Consider the following 21,932-nt stretch of genomic DNA (forward strand, 5'->3'; position numbering starts at 1 on the left):
GTATTTATACAACAAACTTCGGCACGACGAGAGCTTGAGCTCTCCTCCAGCTTGATGCAATTTTAATAATGCACCATATTGCATTTCACCCCCGATATGTGATCTGTTTGTGGCGCTCGAGTCCGTGGTCCTGGCGTCGGGAATCCGAGATTAACGTGGAACATCACCACGAACGGGTCGGTTGCGAAGGACCGGGCTGGCCTTTTTATGTTATTTGAGCCCGGTCAGTTTCATTCGGGTTCGCAAACATTATCAAGCACAAACTTCCCCCGAGGGGCAAACGAACTGTCCCTTGCCAGGTTCGCCAGAAATGTGGCACCGGAGAAGCTCGAGGAAAACTTCCGGAAGTGAACCGAAATTCAATTATACCCACCATATTCAAGGGGTTTAAGACCCCTAACCAGACAGCAGCAAAGTTTTCTGTGTGGTTGAACTACACTTTTATTTTTTTTTTTTATCTTCGACCGCTCGCCGGCCCATGGAAAACACAAACACCAGCAATGGTTTTAATTACGATAATTGAAATTGGTTGCCAATCGATTTCCCTACAGTCGGCCGGAGGACCGACGAACGGCTCGTGGAAAAGTTTCACCCAACATTTGGCCGAGCGACCGCAACTTTAACGAGCGCTCAAATAAACGCTTGAATCGAGTCCGATAAGACACGCACCGGCACCGTGCGCCGTGTGTGATTCGTGCGCGGTTTTGTGGGCGAAAATCTCTTAATCTCCCAATTTCACTTGCGTTTGCTACGTTTTGGATTCGAGACGCATGCGAGAACGTGAAGCAAGACAGCAGGACTAAAACTAGCATTTCGCTCTTTTTGGTTCGTTTCAGGCACGCTACGGCATCGTACAGTTGCAGATTTGCGCGCACCTTAGGGCGACCGATTCCGCCCATCTGTCCGGTGCAGAAGGACCTCATCCAACCCACCCACCCACTCACAAGCACCCACCAAGTGTTGGTGACGGAACGCAAGAAAATCTCTCCACGCAAAAGCCACGTGCACAGGATCCGTGCGATGAACCCTCAGGCTCGGCTGGCTCGCATCGGTTTAGGACGAAACCCCACGACACCGGGCAGGACGCACGTGGCGAACGTTGCAGCGTAACGTACGCACCCTGTGGCATTCGAGATCGACCCTACAGGAGGCCGTGCTTTGCACGCGCACACGCCCTTCCCAATCCAACTTCTGCATGCCCTTAAATGTGCGGACAAACGTGACGTATGGCTATGTACTACTATGCTAGCAAGCTCTCGGCAGTCGCATGCGGCACACGCTGCCGGCAAGGATTAGCGCGCCGCCAGCGCACCGGCGCCCGCACAAACCGGCCGGGTCAGCAGGGCGTCGGGTCGGGCGGTGGTGCGGGCAATGGTGGTAGCGCGGGTGGTGGCAAGAAGGACGACGATGAAGACTCCGACGATAATGGCAAAGATAAAAAGGTAATTGCGATACGGTAGCCGTGCGCAGGGTTAGACATTGCGACCGGCGTCTTAACCGCGGCTTGGCTTTTGTGGGGGTTTTCCACCGGCGGGCGTAAGGATGTAAAACCCTGCATAGGTGTGAGTGTGGGTTGGTTCGTTTGAAGTGGCGTAAGAAAAAGCGTGTGTGCGAGAGCTTCATTTCGGTGCAGAGCCGCACCGTGTCAAGTGGGATGAAAGGTTCATCGTTTCACCGGAGGAAAACCGAGGGAAAACCACGAAAAGCCGCGAAACTAGCGCGCCTAGTTTTTGCTTGTGGCGATGGTATTCACACACGCACACCGATAAGAAGACTGTGAACCCGCCAGCATGCATCGCTGCCCGGGTGAAAAAGGGGGTTTGGGTACGTTTGGATGGCCAGCGAAGCGAAGAGCCACACTAATCAGTGCGATTCAGTGCGAGCCCTTCGAGGGGCCACCCAATCCAACCACCCCAAACCGTCGTTTGATTGCAAATGCAAATGAATCAGGGCTCGGTGAGCACCCGGGTTACGGCTTTGCAAATGAGATAACACACGCATGGTGGTGCATGAAATTTAGAGCACGAACTACCACAAACATGTGTGCGAACGTACGTATTTATACTCTCCGCCGGGTGAGGTCTTGAGCACGGGCTTAATGCACCTTTAGAGGTGGAAAAAAAAACCAAATGACCAAAGAAAGTCAACGAAACGTTCCCACCGAGATCGGAAGCCCATTTGGCCGGATCGATGGCGTACGTAATTAAATTCCCTCATCGACACGCGAGCCGAACGAATGTGGCGCCTCGTGATTGGAGTGCCTAACTCACCCCGATCGTTGTCGAAAAGCTAACAAAAAATAAAAACAGACGACAAAACAAACAAAAACACCACAACCAGGACGAGTTCGAGTCTCCTGCGAGCACGAGAAAAATCAAATCCAACTCGAAACGAACGCGAGGAGCATTTCGCAATCCCTGCCCTATAGGGGTGTGCCGTCGTGAATACGTAAATAACTTTGCAATGATGAATCATGGATATCCTCGTGGTTGTGGTTTTTTTTTTTTTTTGGATTTCCTACAGCCGCCTTTTTTGCTTACATTCCCATTTCTTTTGCTTGATTGCTTGTTCCGCGGTCGCACTCCTGGCGCCTGCTTTCCGGATGTCGGATTGGCCGCACCGCGTACACGGCCTTTGCATTCGTAAGCATGCCGCCGGGTGGCTTCTTGCATTCCATATAACCGACTTCCGCCAGCTAGACCCACATTACCATCATCGCTTTGAGGGGTTGGGGGGCTTATTCTCTCAACTTCCATCCCGAAAAAAAAACAGAACGCTTCAAGCCACCGAATGCACACTAATGTCAGCTTGAGAGCGAACAACGTCTCCTCGATTTCACTGATTTCCATATCATTCGGGCGCACGATCACCACCGACGTTGCGCCATTTTGGTTTATAGTTTCAACCCCGCCTCGGCCATGGCGCCGGAAAGCATCAACCTATCGCTAAACATTGTGGCCAAAGTTGAGGGCAAAGCCCCCTAGCCTGCGCTCCTAGCCTTAATGGGTTAGTTCCGGTGCGCGCGACCTGTCAACCGGATCGGCCACATTGACCACCGTGTGCATGTGCATGCATGGCTTCGAGGCGTACGCACTAATTTATTCAAAATGCTCTCATATCGCCGTGGGAAAGGGGGCGTAGGGTTGGTTTTAAACTCTCCAATGAATACTGTATACGATGGTACCGTCATTAGCATGGATTATGCATCGTGCGGCGAGTAGTTATTTACGCGTTTTGATGAAGCGCATGCATAAAGCATTTCCCCCATCCGACCGGGCGGAGGTTTGAAGCGTTTTCCGGGCGATAGAAAACTAGCATAGGAAGCCATGAAGCGAAAAAAAAACGCTTTGGATGTGACTAAGCATGCTTGGGGAATATTTTTAAGCTAATTTTTGTTTGCAAACTACTTTGCCACCGCAAAACAATTGATTAAGCTCCGTCGATGGTGCCACCAGCACTGGTTCACTGCAGAATTGATGACCTCGTTCCTTTAAAATATGGAAATTTATGCCCATCCAAGGCGAACACGAGCAAAATAAAGCCTTTCCACGGCCAACTAGATTGGAATGGAATTGTCCAGCTCGCATCAACCGTTCAACCAACCCACACAATCATTCAAAAAGCTCGTAATCCTTCGACCGAAAGCAGCATTTATAATCCATCCATCAGCTTTTAATTCCATTCTCAGGTGCCCGAAACACCCGCATCCGAGTAACGCTTCTCCGTTCCGTTGCAGGCGCTGTCGAGTTTCTGCTGCGAAAGCACCAACGATACCATTGTGATATCGGTGAAGTCGTCCGAGCAGCCGGAAGTGTGCTGCGAAAGCACCCCAACCCTTCTGGTGAGTTTCCATCAGCTCCATCAGCTTCATCCACTCCCACACAAAGTCTTTACGCACTTGCTTTTTTTGACGGTGGTTCAATTTTTGCCACGACCAGCAATCAAACAATCCTACCTTGGTGTACAACTTTCTCTACGCAATTCCCGATTCACCGGAAATGGCCGGATTTGGTCCACGCCCTCGGAAGTCCGGAAACCGATGAGTACCGATTAAACGTGTGTGGCGGCAATTGGCGGCACGCATCAATCGCCGGCATCGAAAGATTGGCTTCCGAAAATAGGGACTCCGTTGCCAACGGTTACACCTGCCCAGCGGGGACGCCATTTTCCACATCACGATGACGACCGTGATGCGCGAGGGGATCGTGCGTCACGCCCGGAAACTCAAAACGCCGGTCAACGTGAAAATAAACCAGCGAAAAATGGCTTTCTGGGGCGCGAACAAACAAGACCTTCCCTCGATCAATCAGCTCAGACGGTGGGATTGTTCAGAAAAAAAAAGAGTAATGGGAAAAAAAAGAAAGCACCCGCGGTCTTGGGAGTATCCTTAGCCGCGAAAGAGATTTTCACCGCCCAGCTCCGGGTGCCGTGGCGAGCCTTCCTGTCTGCCCGGATCGAAATTGATGAAATATTCTGCTAATTTTGAACTTTCCGCTTCTTGGACGCGCTTTCATCGCCACCACCGCCACGTACCGTTCACCATCCCGCGCTTTAATGCGCTGCCCAAACAGTGCGGCCTGACGCGCGCCCGATTTATCTTTCCGTTCGTTTCGGGATTTTTCTCCATTTTTTTCATCCTCAGCGTCCTTTTAAGGCTCCATCCCCCACACCCAAACGCTAAGCCATATCAGAAGCAAATCCGAGCCGGAAACTTTTCCCATTAAGGCTCATTCGGCATATAATACCCGGTGGTTCCGTCTCCGGCAGGTCGACAGGATCACGCCTCCGTCCACACACCTGCCCAAACAGATTCCCAATCCCCGCCCTTTATCCGGGTGGGGTGGAAAACTACGATAAAATATCAGCATTATCACTCATCTGAAGTTAATACCCCTAAAACCCCAAAACACACACACACACGCATGCACATTCACGTCCTGGTTCACACTTGCCCCTGCCCTGTACCTTCCAGCACCCCAGAATACAGGTTCTAGACGCCGAGGTAGCCCGCTGGGAAACGTTTTTCCCGGCGTCCCGGGCCCGGGGAGTAAATAGGATTTTCCCAATTAATATCTGCTACTTCGGTATTCTATTTTGCTACGCACGGTAGGAAACCAATATCGTGTTTCGATATCACCACCCTCCCCCAAGGTCACCTCTTCTGGCACCATTGTGCGTGCCACGGGGACGACTTCGATGCCCCGAAATCCAATTTCACGAAGTTGTCAGCAGTTTCGCTATTCTGTTCCAGCTCAGCCTCGGTCCTTTCTCTTCACCGCTGCTTCAATACTTTTCGGTGCGGGTGTCGCTTTTCCCCCTCATCCCTCCACCCCCGTTTTGTGTCCTTCCAGGCCCTTTTTTCCGGTCAAGCGGTGCCGCGGGAGTTCCCGTTTTTTTTTGTGCGAAGCCCTACCAAGGCAGAGAGATTCTTAAGATTTATTTGACACACACGTCCATGGTAAAACCCCCGGGCTTCCGTTGACGGTTCTGCCGAACTCATGTGTGTGTGTGAGTGTGAGTGTTGTAGCGGTCATGAATAAGGTATGTTGCAGTGCGCTTACATGCCCGCGCACATTCCAATATGTCTTCGGTTCTTTTGACGGTCGACACAAGCTCATGACACATTCATTACGCACAGCGACTCTTTAACGCAGAAACCAAAACCCAGGGGCTCGTGTCGATAGGCCGCAGAAACTGGAAGCCAGCTTGAGCCGGAAGGTGGGCTTTTTGCTTCTCGGTAAATCTCTAGCAGCGGCCAAAGCGGTGCTTTTCTTAGCAGGAGAAAAGCTCCAACTCTGCTCCGCAGGAAGCGACAAACACGATTACGGTGCCTGAAGCGTTACATTCATATTTCATGCACACGGCGCAGGCACCGAACTTTCTGGGGGTTGTTCGATCTCACCAGGGTCGAAAGACCTATACCACGTGGCAGTTCGCACTTTGCAAGTCATAGATTTTCGATCTTTAAATACATATTTATTATGGTTGCAGCGAAAAACCAGCGAAACCGCTCGAAACGGTGGACTAAGTTTGGTGGGCAGTGTGTGTGTGTGTGTTTTTTTTTGTTTAGGCTCCTTCTCGAGCTTTCGAATCACGGTTTCCACCATGATGATTGATGACACGTGAGTGAACGGTTCCGGTACAACAGCTCACGAAGAAAGAGAAATCCACCCCAACTCCGATGGGTGGGCATCGCATTCCAGCGACATGACCGATGATGACGCTGTCATTTACCGGATACACACAAACGCACGCACACGGGAAGTGGATCCGGTGGCACTCCCGCGAGCGCATTAGCGGGGTGCTTTTTCCGATTCCGGTTGACCAAAAGCCCGATATAGCGAACAACCGGCAATAAGGCTCGGTGGAGCCATCGGAGCTGTCAGGAAATCAATTTCATCGACGTAATTCCCGGATGGCGGCTCATGGTGTGCTTTTCTTTTGCCATCCATCCACGCCCAACCCATCCGTAGTTCCATGACGATCCGTGCCGTCGATGGTGATCGCGATCTGATTAAAATTGAAATGGATCCCTTTGGTGCTACGGCGGGACGACGAATGAACGCCCAGGAACCGTCCGATTGTCTCGCGTCTCTTGATGGATTTTATTTCGCCATCACCATTAGCGGGACACGGGACACCTTCGGGACGACATTAGCGGGAGAAAAAGCGAGCGGATTGTCATGGGACCACCGTACCGGGCGTACCGGCGAGTTGTACGGGATGTAATTAAATTTTCCATTTTCCCTAACCCATCCCGGGCTGGGGTTTATCTCGTCCGGCCGATCGTAAGCTCACGCACCGAACCCGTCCGGCACTCGAATTAGAACCCAACGTCGGGAAAGCGAGTGCGTACAGAAAACACCGGGAAAACGCCGATCCCCAAAAATCGCAACCCAACCGACGTCCACGCCACGTCGTCGTTCAAAGCGATGAGCTTCGAAAAGGACCTCCCGGCTCGGTTGCCGTTTGTCCGCAGTTAATGTAGCAGAAACGGTGCTTTTCCAGGGTGGAAAAGTGCGTACCAAGCGAAGGTATGGCGTTTGGGGCAAACTTTTCGGTCCCGACGGGAAAACGGTGAAGCTGCAAAACATCTGTTGGGTGTTTAGGGCTCCCGTCGGTGCGCGATGCGGGAAATAAATAACACCACGCCACCGGCTAATCATCTGCCCTGAAGTGTTCCACGCCTGATAATCGCGCGCCCGCATTCTGGTTTCGCGGTTCCGGAAACCACCCTCCAGGAACGGTGCGACACACCGATGCCAACTGCAAACTTTTATCATTTCCGGCTAATCGGATCGTCGTTATTTTGGGGCCAGCGCGCATTTCAGCTTCGCTTTAATGAACCAACTTGTGGGGTAGAGTGGGCCATATTTTTCACCACCACGGGACAACTCACCCCTGGGGGGGTCCCTGCTTGAGGCCATGCAGGTATGCTGGACGCTTGGAACTGGGTCGTGTGATTAAAATTTATAAACCTCTCAATCTCCGCGTGTCTCCGTGTGGAGTTTCCCGGCGCTAAAAATTGGCACCAAAACGAGCTCAAATCATCCACCTGCCTACGGATTTCGGGGCCATTTTTCTCCATTTTCCGCCTTAGCGAACGATCTCGCTTCCCAAGAAGCAAGCTCACCGTCAGCAAATTCGCGTAACGTAATGATGCACGTTTGAGAACATTTTTTTTCTCTCTTCTTTCTCCATTTCTTTCGCCATCATGAATGCAGCACACGGGCAGCCTCGGAACCGGTGGTGTGATGTACGGCAACGGGACAATTGTTTCCGGGCCGGTGGACTCGCTAATAGATTTGCTGATGCCCGGTAACGCGGAAGAATTCGATCAGGTAAGCGTCACACACCCCACGGGACGATTTAACGCGTGCGTTCATTTGCATCCACTTTCTCTCTCTCTCTCTTGCTTTCGATCGCAGGACTACGTTTTCTCGTTTCTGCTGTCGGCTCGGTTCTTCATTCGGTCGTACGAGCTGCTCGGGAAGCTGCTGGAATCGATCCCGGACCCGGAACCGCTCGAGCGCATCGTGCCGTTGCTCGGCGTCTGGACGCGCATGTTCCCGTACGACTTCCGCGACGAGCGCATGATGAATCACGTCAAACATATCGTAGCTAGGTAGGCCCGACGAACCGATGATTGACGACCGGCGCGATCACACGTGAAATTTACTGTGCTGACGGTGCGGGGTGTGCTTTATTTTCTTCTCCCTTTTTTTGTTGTTGTTGCGCTTCCGGGTCGTTTTCTTCACCCCTCGAAACAGATGCGCGGACACCAAGCTCGCCAAAGTGGTGCCCCAACTACTGTGTGCCTTGCTGGCTCGACTTACTGAGCTGGAAAACCACGAGGAGGAACTCAGAAGCTATCAATCAACCGTAGACAATAAGGTACGTTCTCGGGGGTGGTTGCATTTTTTATGCTCCTTCACTCCTACGCTCCTGCTCCATTCTGCTGGGTTTCGCAAGCGCCTGATTTCATGCTTTTTTGTCTCTCGCGTAGACTGAATCCGTAAGCTGGCCAACGGCGACCCAGCTGGCACAGTTGCTGTGCCGAATCGAACGCAAACTGGCCCGCCACGTTGGTCCCGAGGAGTTTGTCCAGTGCAGCCCAAACCTGCTAAAGGACCCGAACCGGGAGGACTTCACACCGAAACCATCATCAGCGGCCGGATCCACCGCGTCGACATCGCTCGACGGCAAGAAGACCTGCAATCTCGAGAGCTACCTAGAGTGGTCCGCTCGGTTGCGGTTGCTCGTGGCCAATGAGATACTGAAGGTACGCGGAAAGGGACCGACTGAGTCGGTGTGTATGCTTATTTCCTCGCTAATCGTGGGTCTCTCGCTCTCATTAGTGCCGCAACATTCAGGACCGCAACAGGCAGTTCGAGCTGTGGAGCGGTGCGGCCCAGTACTGTCTGCTGGTGGGGAACTACAACAGCGCCACGGCCATTTTGGAATCGTTTGATCTGCCACCCGTAGCGCGGCTGCAAGTTACGGTAAGCCTTCCCACACACGCTCTAAAATCACACCATTATTGGAAACTAAAACACAACATTAAAGCACACATTGCGAAAAGGGAGAGAGAGAGAGAGAGAGAGAGAGAGAGAGAGAAAAAAGCCATTTGCAAACAAAACCGCAAAAGCAACGAGTGGTCATGGGAAAGTAGTTCAATTACCATCGCACCATCGTACGCAAACCCGGTGCAGAATCCGCGAGCTCTAACAAATGGTGGGATCCCCACAGCTCACTCCCCAACGCAGGATAAGGCAGGATATAATGAGCATCAAGCCATCGCAGCGGCATTAATCGACTGGCCGGGCTGCCTGCGGGCTGCATAATCCCACCCGTACCGAGGCGCATTAATGAAGCCCGGCCCAAGCGCCACCGGCGATGTAATCCAATCAGAACCACCCACCATCGTCCTCGTTTGTGAAAACCCACACACCCTCCGCGACGGAAGCCCACCATTGTCCGGGAGTGCTGAGGCCGAGGCCACTCGATCGAAATCACTCAAACCGATTATGCGGCCCGCAAAACCCGCACCCGTGCGAATCCGGCACCATAAAAATTAATTAAACGAACGAACGCACCCGCCCGGAACGTCCTGGAGTGAAAAATCACGCAGCCTGCATGTGGGTGGAAGTGGGAGAGAGAGAGAAGGGGGCTATAATTTACAATCAATTGCGAAGAGAGCACTCGTCGGATGTGGTGAGAAGATCCGGCTCACGGGTGGTCGGGTTCTTTGCGCGGCTCGGGATTGGCGATGGCGGCGGAGTTGGGAAAAGTATGCTTGAGCCAAAAGTGCGCTGGAACGGTTCGCTGGTTTCCGTTCACGTTCATTGCATTCCACAAGGGGAGGGGCGTTTCAGTATGCAACGGTGGGTGGGCATTTGTCTTCGCTTTCGCCCACCCACGTTTTGTTCGGTTTCGCACCGGCTTTCCGGAACCGGAAGACGCGCGTGCATACGTGCGGGAATGCAGGACGTTTGGCGGATGTGAGCTTCCATTTTCCGTACTAGCTTCCCGCTAGCAGGGTAGAGCAGGTAGCACGGGCCGTCACACGTGGGGATAACAATTGCAGCGACCGTTAAAATGAAAAGAAAAAAAAAATGGAGAGAGAAAAAAACCGGGCCTGATGCACCGAGGAACGCAGGGCAACCAAAAAACACAAAACGGAAAAGAAAAGTAAATCAACAAGATTACATTCGCCGGTGCATCGGTGCGATGCAATCGCGTACTGATCGGAAACAACTTTACGGAAAATCCACCCCACCCACTTTCACCCCACCCAATTTTCCCTCCCGGCCAACCCGAAAAGCAATCAACAAATATAAAAGCACACGTAGGTGGAACAAAAAAATTGCACCCAACCGTTGAGACGAACCATATGCTGATCCATCGGTTCGGCAACTGCAACGATCGGTTGTACGTGTGTGTTTCGGTGTCGTGTGTGTGTGTATGTGTGCATTTTTTTTGTAGTGCAAACATCAAAGAAATAGCTCCCGAGTACGAGGCCCGGCGGCCGAAATGGGAACGAAAATCCAATAATGCTAAAACAACTCCATTTTGTAGTGGGTGTGTGTATATACATATATATATATTTTTTTACGCTCAAAAATGCATTGCCAAGTGAAGAGATCCTTCACTAGGCGATTTTGTGGCGGTTGAACTGGGTTTTCCCGAAGCTTTCTTTGTGTGGGCGTGTTGTGATAGGCGCTGAGTGCAGTTTTTTCCCCTTTTCACAGCACTGTTGGCTTTAATCGTAAGCTTTCTGTTTGAGTAACGCCGTTCCAATCCATAATAACATTTACACCGTGCAAACGTTTTAAAAATCAATGCATCAAACCACGCGCTTCACGCCAGAGGGTATTAATTTCAATTAATACCGACAAGGGTGCTGCAAATGGAGCTGATGAGATGAAACAATATAATAGAGGAAAAAATCAGAAGCCACACCCCGTGACTCGCTAAAAAGTATCACACTTCACGCCATGTTACACGTCACCAGCGACACTTAAGCTGTCCGCCACAGCCTGAACGCTGCGCTGGTGGGAAGCAATGGACACTGAAAATCACTAGCCCTTTGCTCTTCCCCATCGGCCAGCCACCTAAAATCACGCCCGGAAACGCCAACCACGGAAGCAAGCGGAGTACTGTCACCCCCGGCCACTCGATAAACTCTCGTGCTCGGACGTTAGCGGCATCGAACTGACAAGTTTCAATTAAGCGGGACAAATTAGTTTCATTTTCTTCCATCAAGCCGCGCGTCCCGAAGCGCGATCGGTGGCAAATGGCAGCTGACATCAGCGCCTCGTTCGCCTTTGCAGTGCAGCGTTTTAATTTCTCGCTCTCTCTCTCTCTCTCGCGGTGTTTTTCTTCACCGTTTCACTTCACCGAGTTTCGCTTTATTTGCTTTTTTATTCCCCATCCACTAATGCGCCCGTGCCCGGACAGTGGAGCAAATTGTCATCGACAACGAGCCAGCAGCTCGACTGCATGCAGCGTCACGCGGAAGGATGCGGCAGCTTGTGGAGCAAACAGACGGAACACCACCATGGACCGGGAGGTACCGGAGAAGGCCGCCGAGGCATCCTGGTCGGGACGGCCACAAATGGCTCCTCGAAAGCGTCGACCTCGGCCGTCAGTCCATCGGCACCGGTCGCCACCGGAAGCGGCCCGATAGCCCGATCGAGCTCCAACGAGTGGGTTGTGATGCCGGTTTTTGTCGACATCATCAAGCTAGCCCTCAAGGCACGGGAGGACTGCTGCGTGAGGTAAGCACGATGGCCACGCTGACGTCGAAAGCAGTGGAAATGTATGGTATCGCGCTCAAATAAGCTCCTCCAGTTAAGGCAATTGCTCGCATCGATGTCACCACGACTCTGCGATCGACTGCTGCTGTTTATCTGGCGCGCTGTTTATCTTACGCCAATCGTCCTTCATTCTCTTTATTTCTCTTTCTCTCACTCTTTTTCTCGCCTCGCTTGGATCGCTACCATCTGCGACCGATTGATGCAGGCTCCCAAACGGTCACATAAACATGACGGCTTTCGATCGATTGGCAGCCATCGTAGGCGCTTTCACCAAGCACATGAGCCAGGTCAATCAGACACTACCGGACGTCGGCCAATACGCAACGCTTTGCCAGTTCATGCAGAGCTGTAAGCTTCTCAACGAAACAGGTGAGCATCTGCGCTTGTTTGTTTGCCCCTTTTGCTGCCTTCGTACTATAGCGCTTCCTCCGGGTGCGTTAGGTGCACCGGAAAACTAACATATGGACGGGTTGGAAGGTGAAAGCTCGCCTACCGGATGTTTGCTTGTTTGTGCGATGCTATTTTTAAAAAATGTATACCCCTTACCGGCCTCAAATGTTGAGCAACTGCGCTACAGAGCACACTCTTCTTCACCTGCCTGTAACTGCTTGTTAATGGCTTCCGGTGACACTCCACACATGGCGGGAATGGTGGGATAGGCAATTGACAGCATTGGTTGAAAAAGAGATCAGCAAAAAAAACACGTGCCATTCGCTTACTTCATTATAATATTAAAGCGAAACTCGATCAAACGATTCGTGATAGCGTAATTGAATAATGCATGAACAGACTTGTGAACCTTTAACATATCGCCACATGTCAGCAGGACGCTCGTCGTTACGTGAACGCTTTTAACATATGCCATAAATTGGTGCTTGTTTGCGTATGTTAACAACCAGGCGCCTCCATCGGAATGAACAAGAATCGATGGAAACAGTTGCCATGTCAAGTAAGCTATGCATGGGAATTATTACAGTAATGCAATTCGAATAAATATCCACCGTAATGATTACCCACTCGACGGGGAGGACCTAAAACATTGAAAAATGTATTCTGCGTACATACGACCAGGCGCCTCCATCACACGTGTCTACACAGCGATAAGAGCTGCCAGTTTTGCAAGCCGGGCTTTTGACAGCTGTGGGATGTTTAAGTAAACACGACAAGCTTTTGACATCGCATTTGATCGATTGTAGCTTTCAACTATCAATGGAATAATAAATAAAAATTGAAGGAATTTAGAGTTTCTAACTACCATGCGCCTCCATCGTTAGGCTAATAAAAAATTAATATGACAAATAACAAAAATTTTTGTCCTATTTAACGCTTATGGCATGCTGATATTCAAAGATATGATATATTTCAAAGTAACATTAATGGAAAAGCCAATACAATCGGACAGGAAATAAATGGTGTTCATCTATAAACAACCAGGCGCCTCCATTGCTTTTGTTCTCAATGTAAAAACATTATTCGGGGAAACATCAGTCCTAAACAGTTTCAAAATTTAGGTGTGACGCTATAAAGAAATTGCCCTCGCAACAATGCAAAACGCAGAGTGGAAAACAAATCTCCGAAATCATCTCTTTCATCTTCCGCAAAACACCAATTTAATCGACCGTTTGATCTCGCACACTGCAGCTCCACTCGTGGACGCAAACAAAATGCCAACGATCGAACGCGTTCGCGCAAAGTGCGTTCGATTAGCTGTCAGTACTTATTTCGTGCACTTGTGCCGCCTGCCGCAATGCACTCGTGGAAAGTTTTGTGGCCCAAAAAATTCTAACAACCACTCCAAATCACACACACGCGCGCACGGGTGCGACTAGGATTGCCTAAAAGCTCGCACCACCCCCACAAAACCACCGTTTCAAATGGGCTCAACAAAGCAGAAACATAAATCACCCAACCCAATCCGACTAGCCACCCGGAAAAGTGAACGTTTAGTTCGCCTGCAAATTGAATGCGCTTACCCCACGCACTTCGCGCACCGGGGATGTTCCTTCTAAATCTGGTGCAGCTTAAAAATCGAACCTTAATGCTCGAACAGCGTGCTTTCTCTCACTCTTGCCAGTACAACGTGAGGGTTAAAAAAGGAAAAGAAAAATCCTCCTCCTACGCACACACGCGCGCGTGTGTTGGGGAACAAAAACTACTACCGAGGTATGAGCACTGCAAAACAACTCCAGGAAGGCTAAAAAAAAACCATCGCCAAATAATCGCTTCCGCGAGCGGTTCGACCGATTCGTCTTTGGCACGGTTGCGTCCGGGCGCACATATTTTATCAATTCATATGCATTTATCGATGATGTTTGCGCTATCCGGCGCGTCTGGTTCTGTCGTGTTCGGACACGGTACCCAACCCCCAGCTCCCGGAAAGTTGGACGAAAATTGGCATGTACAGCACAACCACAACACCGCTGGAAGAATGTGCATTTTATTTTCCCGTACGAAATAGCCACCGCTTTCGTTCGGGTTGTGGCTGTATAAAAAATACGAGGCGAACGTTCCAATAAAAAACATATCACCTCGCTCGATCCAAACCCCGTATCACATTCGATGCAGACACGGTACCACGGTTTTGGGGAAAGCAAAAATTCGTTTAGCCCAGAACGGCGTTGTTCCTTTCGGTGGGCTGGCACGGAGACAGAGATTCGGGTACAGAAAAGCTCCACCCCGCGGTCCAGCTCGTGTGGAATGAGATAGCCAACGTGCAAAAAGAGCGAACAAAAAAAAACCAACCCAACCGGCCACCAACTGGGCCGCATCCGGTTGCATATTTACCTAGCGCTCATGAATAAGTCCTTCCCAGAAGCACTCCCCCGGGACCGGTGCCGCAACAGTTCGAACAGCTCGCGAACCGCTCGTAGCGTGTGCCCCCGGAGTTAACGGATGGATTTTTCCGTTCAACGCGCGCGCGGGAAAATCGTGCAAAATGCGACAAGAAAATATCATCCCCGGTGCTATCTTCGCGCGCGGGGCAATTTTCACCGCAGTCACTTCTTCTACCGCCGGGACCTGTCACGTTGCATCCTGGCTGGTGGCTTGGACCACCGGAACGATGCCAGGGAATTCAACACCTTGCGCAACATTCACACCTCACCTCGTGGCCCGTCACGTTGATCCTTGGTGCTGGTCGTTGCGCGAGCACACAACCCATAGCTTGCCCGTGTGCATATGCATTTTTCATCAGCGGCTTAGCAAGCGTCCCATCGGGAATGCTACCGGAGCGAAAATGGTGACACCACGGGGCCCAGGAAAAGCCGATACCATCTCGCGCACATTGCAGCGCGTGTCCTGTGGCCAGCTAAAGAGCACGACTGCATCACCACCGGCGAGATTCGGAACAGGTCGTTCTCGGAGAAACGCCGGCCTATATTGGCATGAAACAAAGCTGCCCTGATCAGTTACCGGTGGGACCGTCTGTGATCGGAATCGCCACAAAACTCGAACCATTCGCGATCCGCGTGGCAACACACGGTTTCGGAATGAGTTTCCCGGACGGGGGGTTCGAATTCGATTTTAATTCCCTTTGCTTGGCCAAATATTTGCCACGGCCCCGGCATGCATTCCAGCCGTCGATTACTGCAACGATGCACCGGGCAATGGAAGGATTCGTTGGGCCGAGGACACCATTGCCAGCGGGTGGTCGTGTAACAAGTGCCATGGCAGGTGCATGGGATTAGTTTTTAATCTGCTCGTTATGGCGAGATTTGATTAAAAATCAATTGAGCAACGGTTTTGCACACCGAATCACATCCATCGTTCGAGCATTGAATGTTTTGGGAATCAATTATAAATGATGATTCATTTATTGATTCGCATCACTGCTGTCATTGTTGTAGATGCATTGGTTGTTTCGTTCAATTTTCTAAACCCTTTCATTATGATGGGACAATTTTAAGACATGACGATATACTGCCGATATAATGGTGAGGATTACCCGTGGTACTGTTGTATTATGCTAAAGAAACACAGCTTATTTGATGAGATTATTGATGTCTAATCCTACAGTGTAACTAGTTGAACAGGGAAGCGAAACAATTTTAAGCAATAGCAACTTCGTCCTTATCGAATTTCGAGTGGAAAACTTCCCATTTTCTAAGTCTGAATTATGCGCAACATCGACACGCGATATCGCTGCCATCCCGCTACCAACCGCTTTCGATATTTAAAGCTTCCTTCACGCAGGGTAAGCGCAAGCTTGACTCGCGGCAACCGAGAAAGCTAAACTATTGCAAGCCAACCACACCGATACGCTTCACCGTCAGCTCCTTCTTTGAAGGCTCCTGGGGTGAGTTTTATCCGCGCGAAAAGGTTAAAGAAGAGAAAAAAACCCACACCCGGGTGCTGGTTGGCGTTGCGTGGCACAAGTTTCCCATCGCGCTGGAATTCCAATAAAAACTTGCGCTCAAAAAAAAAACAGGGAAAATAATACCGTAAATGTATTATCACCGAGTGTTACGGTGGCGGGCCGCTTGCGAGAGCTTTAGCAGCGATGGTGGCAGCACATTCCATTTTCCCGGGCCCGGAAGCTCCCGAGACCCTTTGCCTCGGCTCGGAAAGATGAGTAGCATTCCTTGCGAAATAGTTAATAACATCCATCAGGCGGCCACGGACGGAGGTATTTCTTTGAACCGCATTGATTCGGTCGAAGGGTTTTCGTCGGCCCTCTTTGTGGTGTGGCTGGGCGTGAAATCTCTTTCCCATCTGCAGCTCGTGCAACGTTGCCCCTGGGGAAAGCTTTTTTCACCAACCACCACCACCACGGCGACTGATACTCATTTTCATGCTAATTGCCACGGCATTGGCTCCCAAAGAAATTATAATACACACGTTCCAATTTACCGCCAAAACCCATCCAGACTGCAGAAAAAAAACAACACCCCATGGCGAGAGCGAAACAATGGCCCGCATTTTCGCGCAGTGCATTTCGGAATGCAAATGCAAAGCGTCGGGAAAATGTGGTGGCGAAAAAAACAACTGACCACCGAGGTAAATAAAATGCGAACAAATTTAACCAGACGATATGCATCATCCATGACGAACGCTGTGCGCGGTCTGTTTTTTCTTCTCCTCTTTTTATCTGTTTGCATTATTCCACCCACCCAAACGAGCCAAACAAATTGAGTTAAGCGTCTCTCGCCGGTCGGGGGAGAGCGAGATGCAGAAAAAATGGCGCCCGAGTGTCGAAATTAGAATGAACACAGCACGAACCATGGCAGGATGGGGTGAGCCTTCGCTCCAGGCTGGGGATAAAAATATAAAACCCCACCTTCTCTCGATATGAAACTGTGATAAAAGTGAAATAAAATAAACTAACAGCTTGCCCGCGTTTCGGTGAACGGCATGCGCCGAATCAAATTACCATCGCATGCACTTTATCCTTCGCGGGATCTATTTTTTTTTGTTGTTTTTATCTGTAGTCCCTGTTTCTTGCCACTTGCGCACCGAAATGATCCCCGACGACCCCTAAAAAGCTGCTTCATTATGCGTTATTCTCGTTAATTCACTCTCGCTATCGGTGGCTTTCTTGCGTAAAGTTCTTTCGCGCGTCTGACCAAGCGCTCCTTATGAGTGGGTGAGCTCATTCAGCCTTCGGTCCTTGCACCAGAAATGCATCATTCACAGCCGGGAACAAACTAGATCGTCTGCCCTGGTTTCAAGCACCGATTTATTCGCTGCGGTTCGGTGCGTTTTTTTTTTTGCATACCACCAACCTGCATAACGACCCTGGGCTGTATATAATAGAGCTAAGAGGACAAAGAAAAAAGGATGCTGCCCACAGATGGTTTACATCCAATATCGCGATGCATTCAGCGCGATCGAACGTTGCTCCGGAAAAAAAACCGAACTAACGAAACTAATCAAAGTTGGTATTATCGCAACTTTGATCGCAAAACCATGAATCGCACGGCGTAACCGCATTCCCTGGCTGATGAAACCCCGGTGAACGGTGGGATCACCGTCAACCGCAGATCCTGTGCCTCTTTGCGCTGAAGTTCTGATTATCTGATAAATGGACTTTTCCTTCGGTGGGTCCGGTGGCCATGCCGGTGCAACCAGGAACTAGACTAAGGGCGTTTTTTTCTCCATTTTCGCCTTCACCGAGCTGTCTATTCACTTGGCCCCGTGTGCATGCGTTCTTCTTCTTCTTTTCGTTTTTTTTTGTGCTCGTTGTTTTGAGCTACCATTCCCATATTGTCACCTCTATCTCGGGCTTCCAATCTCCCAGTGGTTCCAATGACCCACCCGAGCCGGCTCCGGACCACACTGTGGACAGTTGGGAAAACTATCAATCTTGCTGGTTTCACTCGCTTTTCACTCGCTTTTTACTCAACTACCTCGGTAGGATGCCTTGACGTCAAGCTAACGATGGGTGGGCAAAGGAAAAAAAAAGTGCAATTCTAACCACGAAAGGCTACGTTCATTTTTTATTTTCCTACTTCTTCCGCATTCATAAGAACGACGTTCTTGCGCTTCCCATCGAAACCATCGCAGCTCTTCTTACACATTTTACCCGTGGTCCCATCTGGTCCTGCCGTGTTTTTTCTTCTTCTAAATCTCTCATTCGTGAAAGCACTCCAACCACTGGAAACAAGCAAAAACCCGCTCTCCGCTTCAGCTTGGGCTTAATTTAATTTAACGTTAATCGAGATAAGGCCTTCGCAACGCAGGCTAGCTACGGAAAAGCTTGTATATATATCTACCACCGCTCTTCCTAGCGAACCCTTTTCGTCTGGTGTCTGCTTTTTCGAATGAAGAATAGCCGGCCAACGAGCGAGCGATGGCAAGAATAGTTAATAAAAATGCCATTCCAAGACACCCGGCCGGGCAAGTCCAAGGTCCATCCGTCGGCGACACGACGACGATGATGATGCTCTCCGTCGTCGTATGTTCGCTGGAATGACCCTTGAGAGTTTGTTATCTACCCGAGGCACTTCTGCAGGATCCAAACTGCACCGAGCAGCGACTTCACTGCAGCGCAATGTTTGGCATTTGGCGTACGCCCACCTTCTGAGACGCGTCTGTCGGCCTGGGACCGGAACACCACTTCCGGTGGTGCTCTTCGATTTGAATTACTTCCATTCGTTCAGGAACGAAAACACCTTCCAGTCCTCTGGTGGGCTGAATGGACCGCACGGTTTCACTGCTTCACTTATTAATAATATTTTCCCGTTCTCGCTCTCTCTGTCTCTCTCTTTCTACAGAGCTCATGCTGGCGTCATTCGAATGCGAACCACCGACGTCCGCCGAGAAGGAGCTGTACGACGTTGCATAGCATTCGGTGCAGCTCATCGTCCACCCAACCCGGCCAACGCTGGACTGGCCAGCTGCAATTCAATTGCGATCGGGCGCGGAAATCGGACCCATCATTCGGGCCGGTGCATCGGTGCATCGGTTGCACTCGATCCGGTTCCGGTCGCGCCTGGCAGCGCCTTTCTACCGTATCCGTACCAACCCATCGGCGAGGTTTATTAGCGAAAGCGTTTCAACCGACGTACGGTACGGTCCGGGGGGGGGGCCAGCACAAAGGAAGATAAAATTTTATTTCCAATTACCCATAAATGTGGAAAAAAATCTCCCCCATCGCAGAAAGCGCTCCCTTCGCTTCTTCGCCCATTTCCGGAACGCTTCCGGATGGGGCGGGGGGGGAGGTAAAAGGAGAGCCCGGAAGTAAAAGAAACAAATATGGAATCCATCCTGCCAGTGGAGCGAAGCGAAAGGGAAGTGATAAACGGATGGACGGTTATTTCCAAGCCAGTGGAACGGATGATTGTCTTCGGGTGGTGTGAGAATGAGAAAAAAGAAATGTGGAAAATATGTTATCCACCATCGATCCCGGCAGGGTGATAGGATGGTTCGTGGGGAGGACAGGGAAGGGAGGAGGTGGGAGCCACACCCAAACCCCGACAAGAATCGCACCTTCCCGACCATTGATTTTGCGCGTTCAGTTTTTATCACCCCATAGTTTATTGTAACCAGCGCAGTGCCGAAAAAGAAGAAGAAGAAGAAGAACCAGCAGAAAGCTCTTCCCACGGCAGTTCTTTTTTTTATGTGGTTTCATTTTCTTTCGTGTTACATTTTATCCGATTTCCACTCGCTAGATCGGTTCGCAAAGGACCTCGGTATCGGTACCGGTAAAACCGGAAACCACCGTGCTCGCGTAACGGATGTCACGAAGCAAAAACAACAAAATGGGGCGAATGATTAAAGGAAATTTATCGTTTTATCGAAACACTCAATCCACTGGTCGTTTGATTGGAGAAGTCCGACCAGGGCGCCACTGCCACATTATCCGTAATTATTGGCACGGAACACGTTACAGCCCCACGCCGGGTAAGTACGGAGTGATGTGAGAAATAAACATGAAATGAAACCGAGAAAAAGCTCGCTGCATTTTCACCTGCCGCTAGCGAACGCTGCGTGTGGTGCAATCCGAAAATTGCTCGCTCACGGCGCATTGCAGCGTTACAATGAAATAAAAATTGGATCGTACCGTGGTTTGGCATGATTTATTCGCCCGATTACATTCCAGCGCTGCGTTCCATGGAAGAACATACCCGAACAAGGCAAGAAAAAAGTGTCTAAAACCCCTTTTCTAAGCACCCTTCACTTGTCAGCATTCCGGCGCCGTTTGTCTTATTTTTTTGGGGGTTTATTTGTGCCCGGAAATCGCGCACGATTGAAACAAAATGGGTGCAAAATATTCAACTCCCGCCCGATAAAGCGATGGAGCAGCTTTTAGCGGTGCCGGATATTGCACTTTCCGGATCCGAATGCCACCGGCCGGGGATGCGGGGACAATTCAAAACGGATGGCATAAATAAAGCCTGGCCGCAAATATATATTGATGGGCGTGCTGTTGTTCGGCGCGAAGAGAGAAAGACAGAGAGCTGTTGCTCCACCGACCGGAAGAAAGCGTGACCGAAAACGAAGACAAAAGAGCACCACAATTCCGAATGGCCGACACTAAGCGCAATCGCCAGCATTCCGGATGAAGTAAAAATAAACCCCCCGCTTCGATCGTTGCAGTGGCAGCGTATTACAAGCAATAAATAAATCGAATAAATTTATCTCACAATGCCCCGTGGCCTGTACGCCACGCTCGCAACCGAATAGCTCGTAAATAAAGCCGCCAGAACCGCAAACAAAGCCACCGAATGGGCCGGAAAAGCGGGTTGTGCGAGCGAGAGAGAGAGAGCGGCATCAATACAGAGAAGAAAAAAAATGCTGGGAAAAACATCCCCTTCGAAAGAATTCCCAGTAAACCGATACAGTATGGAAATATTTATGCACAACCCACCCGCTAATGCTCGTCGTCATCTGTTTCTTTGATTGCTCGTAATGTGGGCCGCTACACATGTGCTCCCGTTCAGTTCCATGGGCCGTTTGCCTCCCTTTCGGTGGTCTGCATAAGGCGGTCTCCGTGTGGTGGGTCCTTCGTGTGGTGAAATTAAAATTCCTTCCATCCACCATCCACCACGGGGAAAGCGCGTTGTGGGTCGTTTTTTTTTTTGCTTCCCCCGGCAGCTGGTAGATGGGTGTTATTGAAAAAGTTACTCACCCGAGGGTGGCTAGCGGGCGACATTTCACAGCGTAAAGGACACCCCACAGCGTAAGGACACAAGCGACTGGGGGGAGAACGCGCACACACAAGAGGAAGGGGCGAACAATTTATGATGATTGCCAAACAAGCACATCATTGCACCGCGTATGGCGGATCGAAGGGAGGTGGGTTCGATTGGTCCCCAATTCCCACCCTTCGCATGCCCCCTCCCACCCCCTTTATCTCCCCCGCACGTATGGACGCGTGTTTTATGGCACTCGCATTGCACAATAAAACGCGAGCATTAAATGTACGACCGATGGGAAATGGCCCTCCCGCCCGGTATCGGTGGAGCTTTAGAACATGCGCCAACACCAGCAATTGTGCTTCTTGCGAGGGGTGGCATTTTCTTCGTCCTTTTCGAGGGGGGGGGGTGGTTGGGATGGTGGCCAACTGTTCAGTGTGCTGCAATTCACGACCACCCATTAGCTGCACGGTACAGGCAGCGACGGCGGTTCGTTCGCTTCGAGCGAAAGTAGAAAGAAAGTGCCCTCTGTCGGGGG

At 50.6% G+C, this 21,932-nt stretch overlaps 1 protein-coding gene across 1 annotated transcript; it reads left to right on the forward strand.

Moving 5' to 3' along the window:
• The first annotated feature begins 1,226 nt into the window (after positions 1–1,226).
• LOC128727457 (ras-GEF domain-containing family member 1B) lies at positions 1,227–20,196 on the forward strand. The gene is made up of 10 exons (XM_053821373.1): positions 1,227–1,442; positions 3,737–3,841; positions 7,725–7,841; positions 7,929–8,125; positions 8,271–8,394; positions 8,507–8,782; positions 8,859–9,002; positions 11,461–11,780; positions 12,025–12,188; positions 19,031–20,196. Exons 1-10 carry the CDS (start codon positions 1,227–1,229, stop codon positions 19,099–19,101), a joined length of 1,734 nt encoding a protein of 577 aa, XP_053677348.1. The 3' UTR covers positions 19,102–20,196.
• Positions 20,197–21,932: the final 1,736 nt, after the last annotated feature.

The sequence above is a fragment of the Anopheles nili genome, chromosome 3 (assembly GCF_943737925.1).
Source record: "Anopheles nili chromosome 3, idAnoNiliSN_F5_01, whole genome shotgun sequence".
Taxonomy (NCBI): domain Eukaryota; kingdom Metazoa; phylum Arthropoda; class Insecta; order Diptera; family Culicidae; genus Anopheles; species Anopheles nili.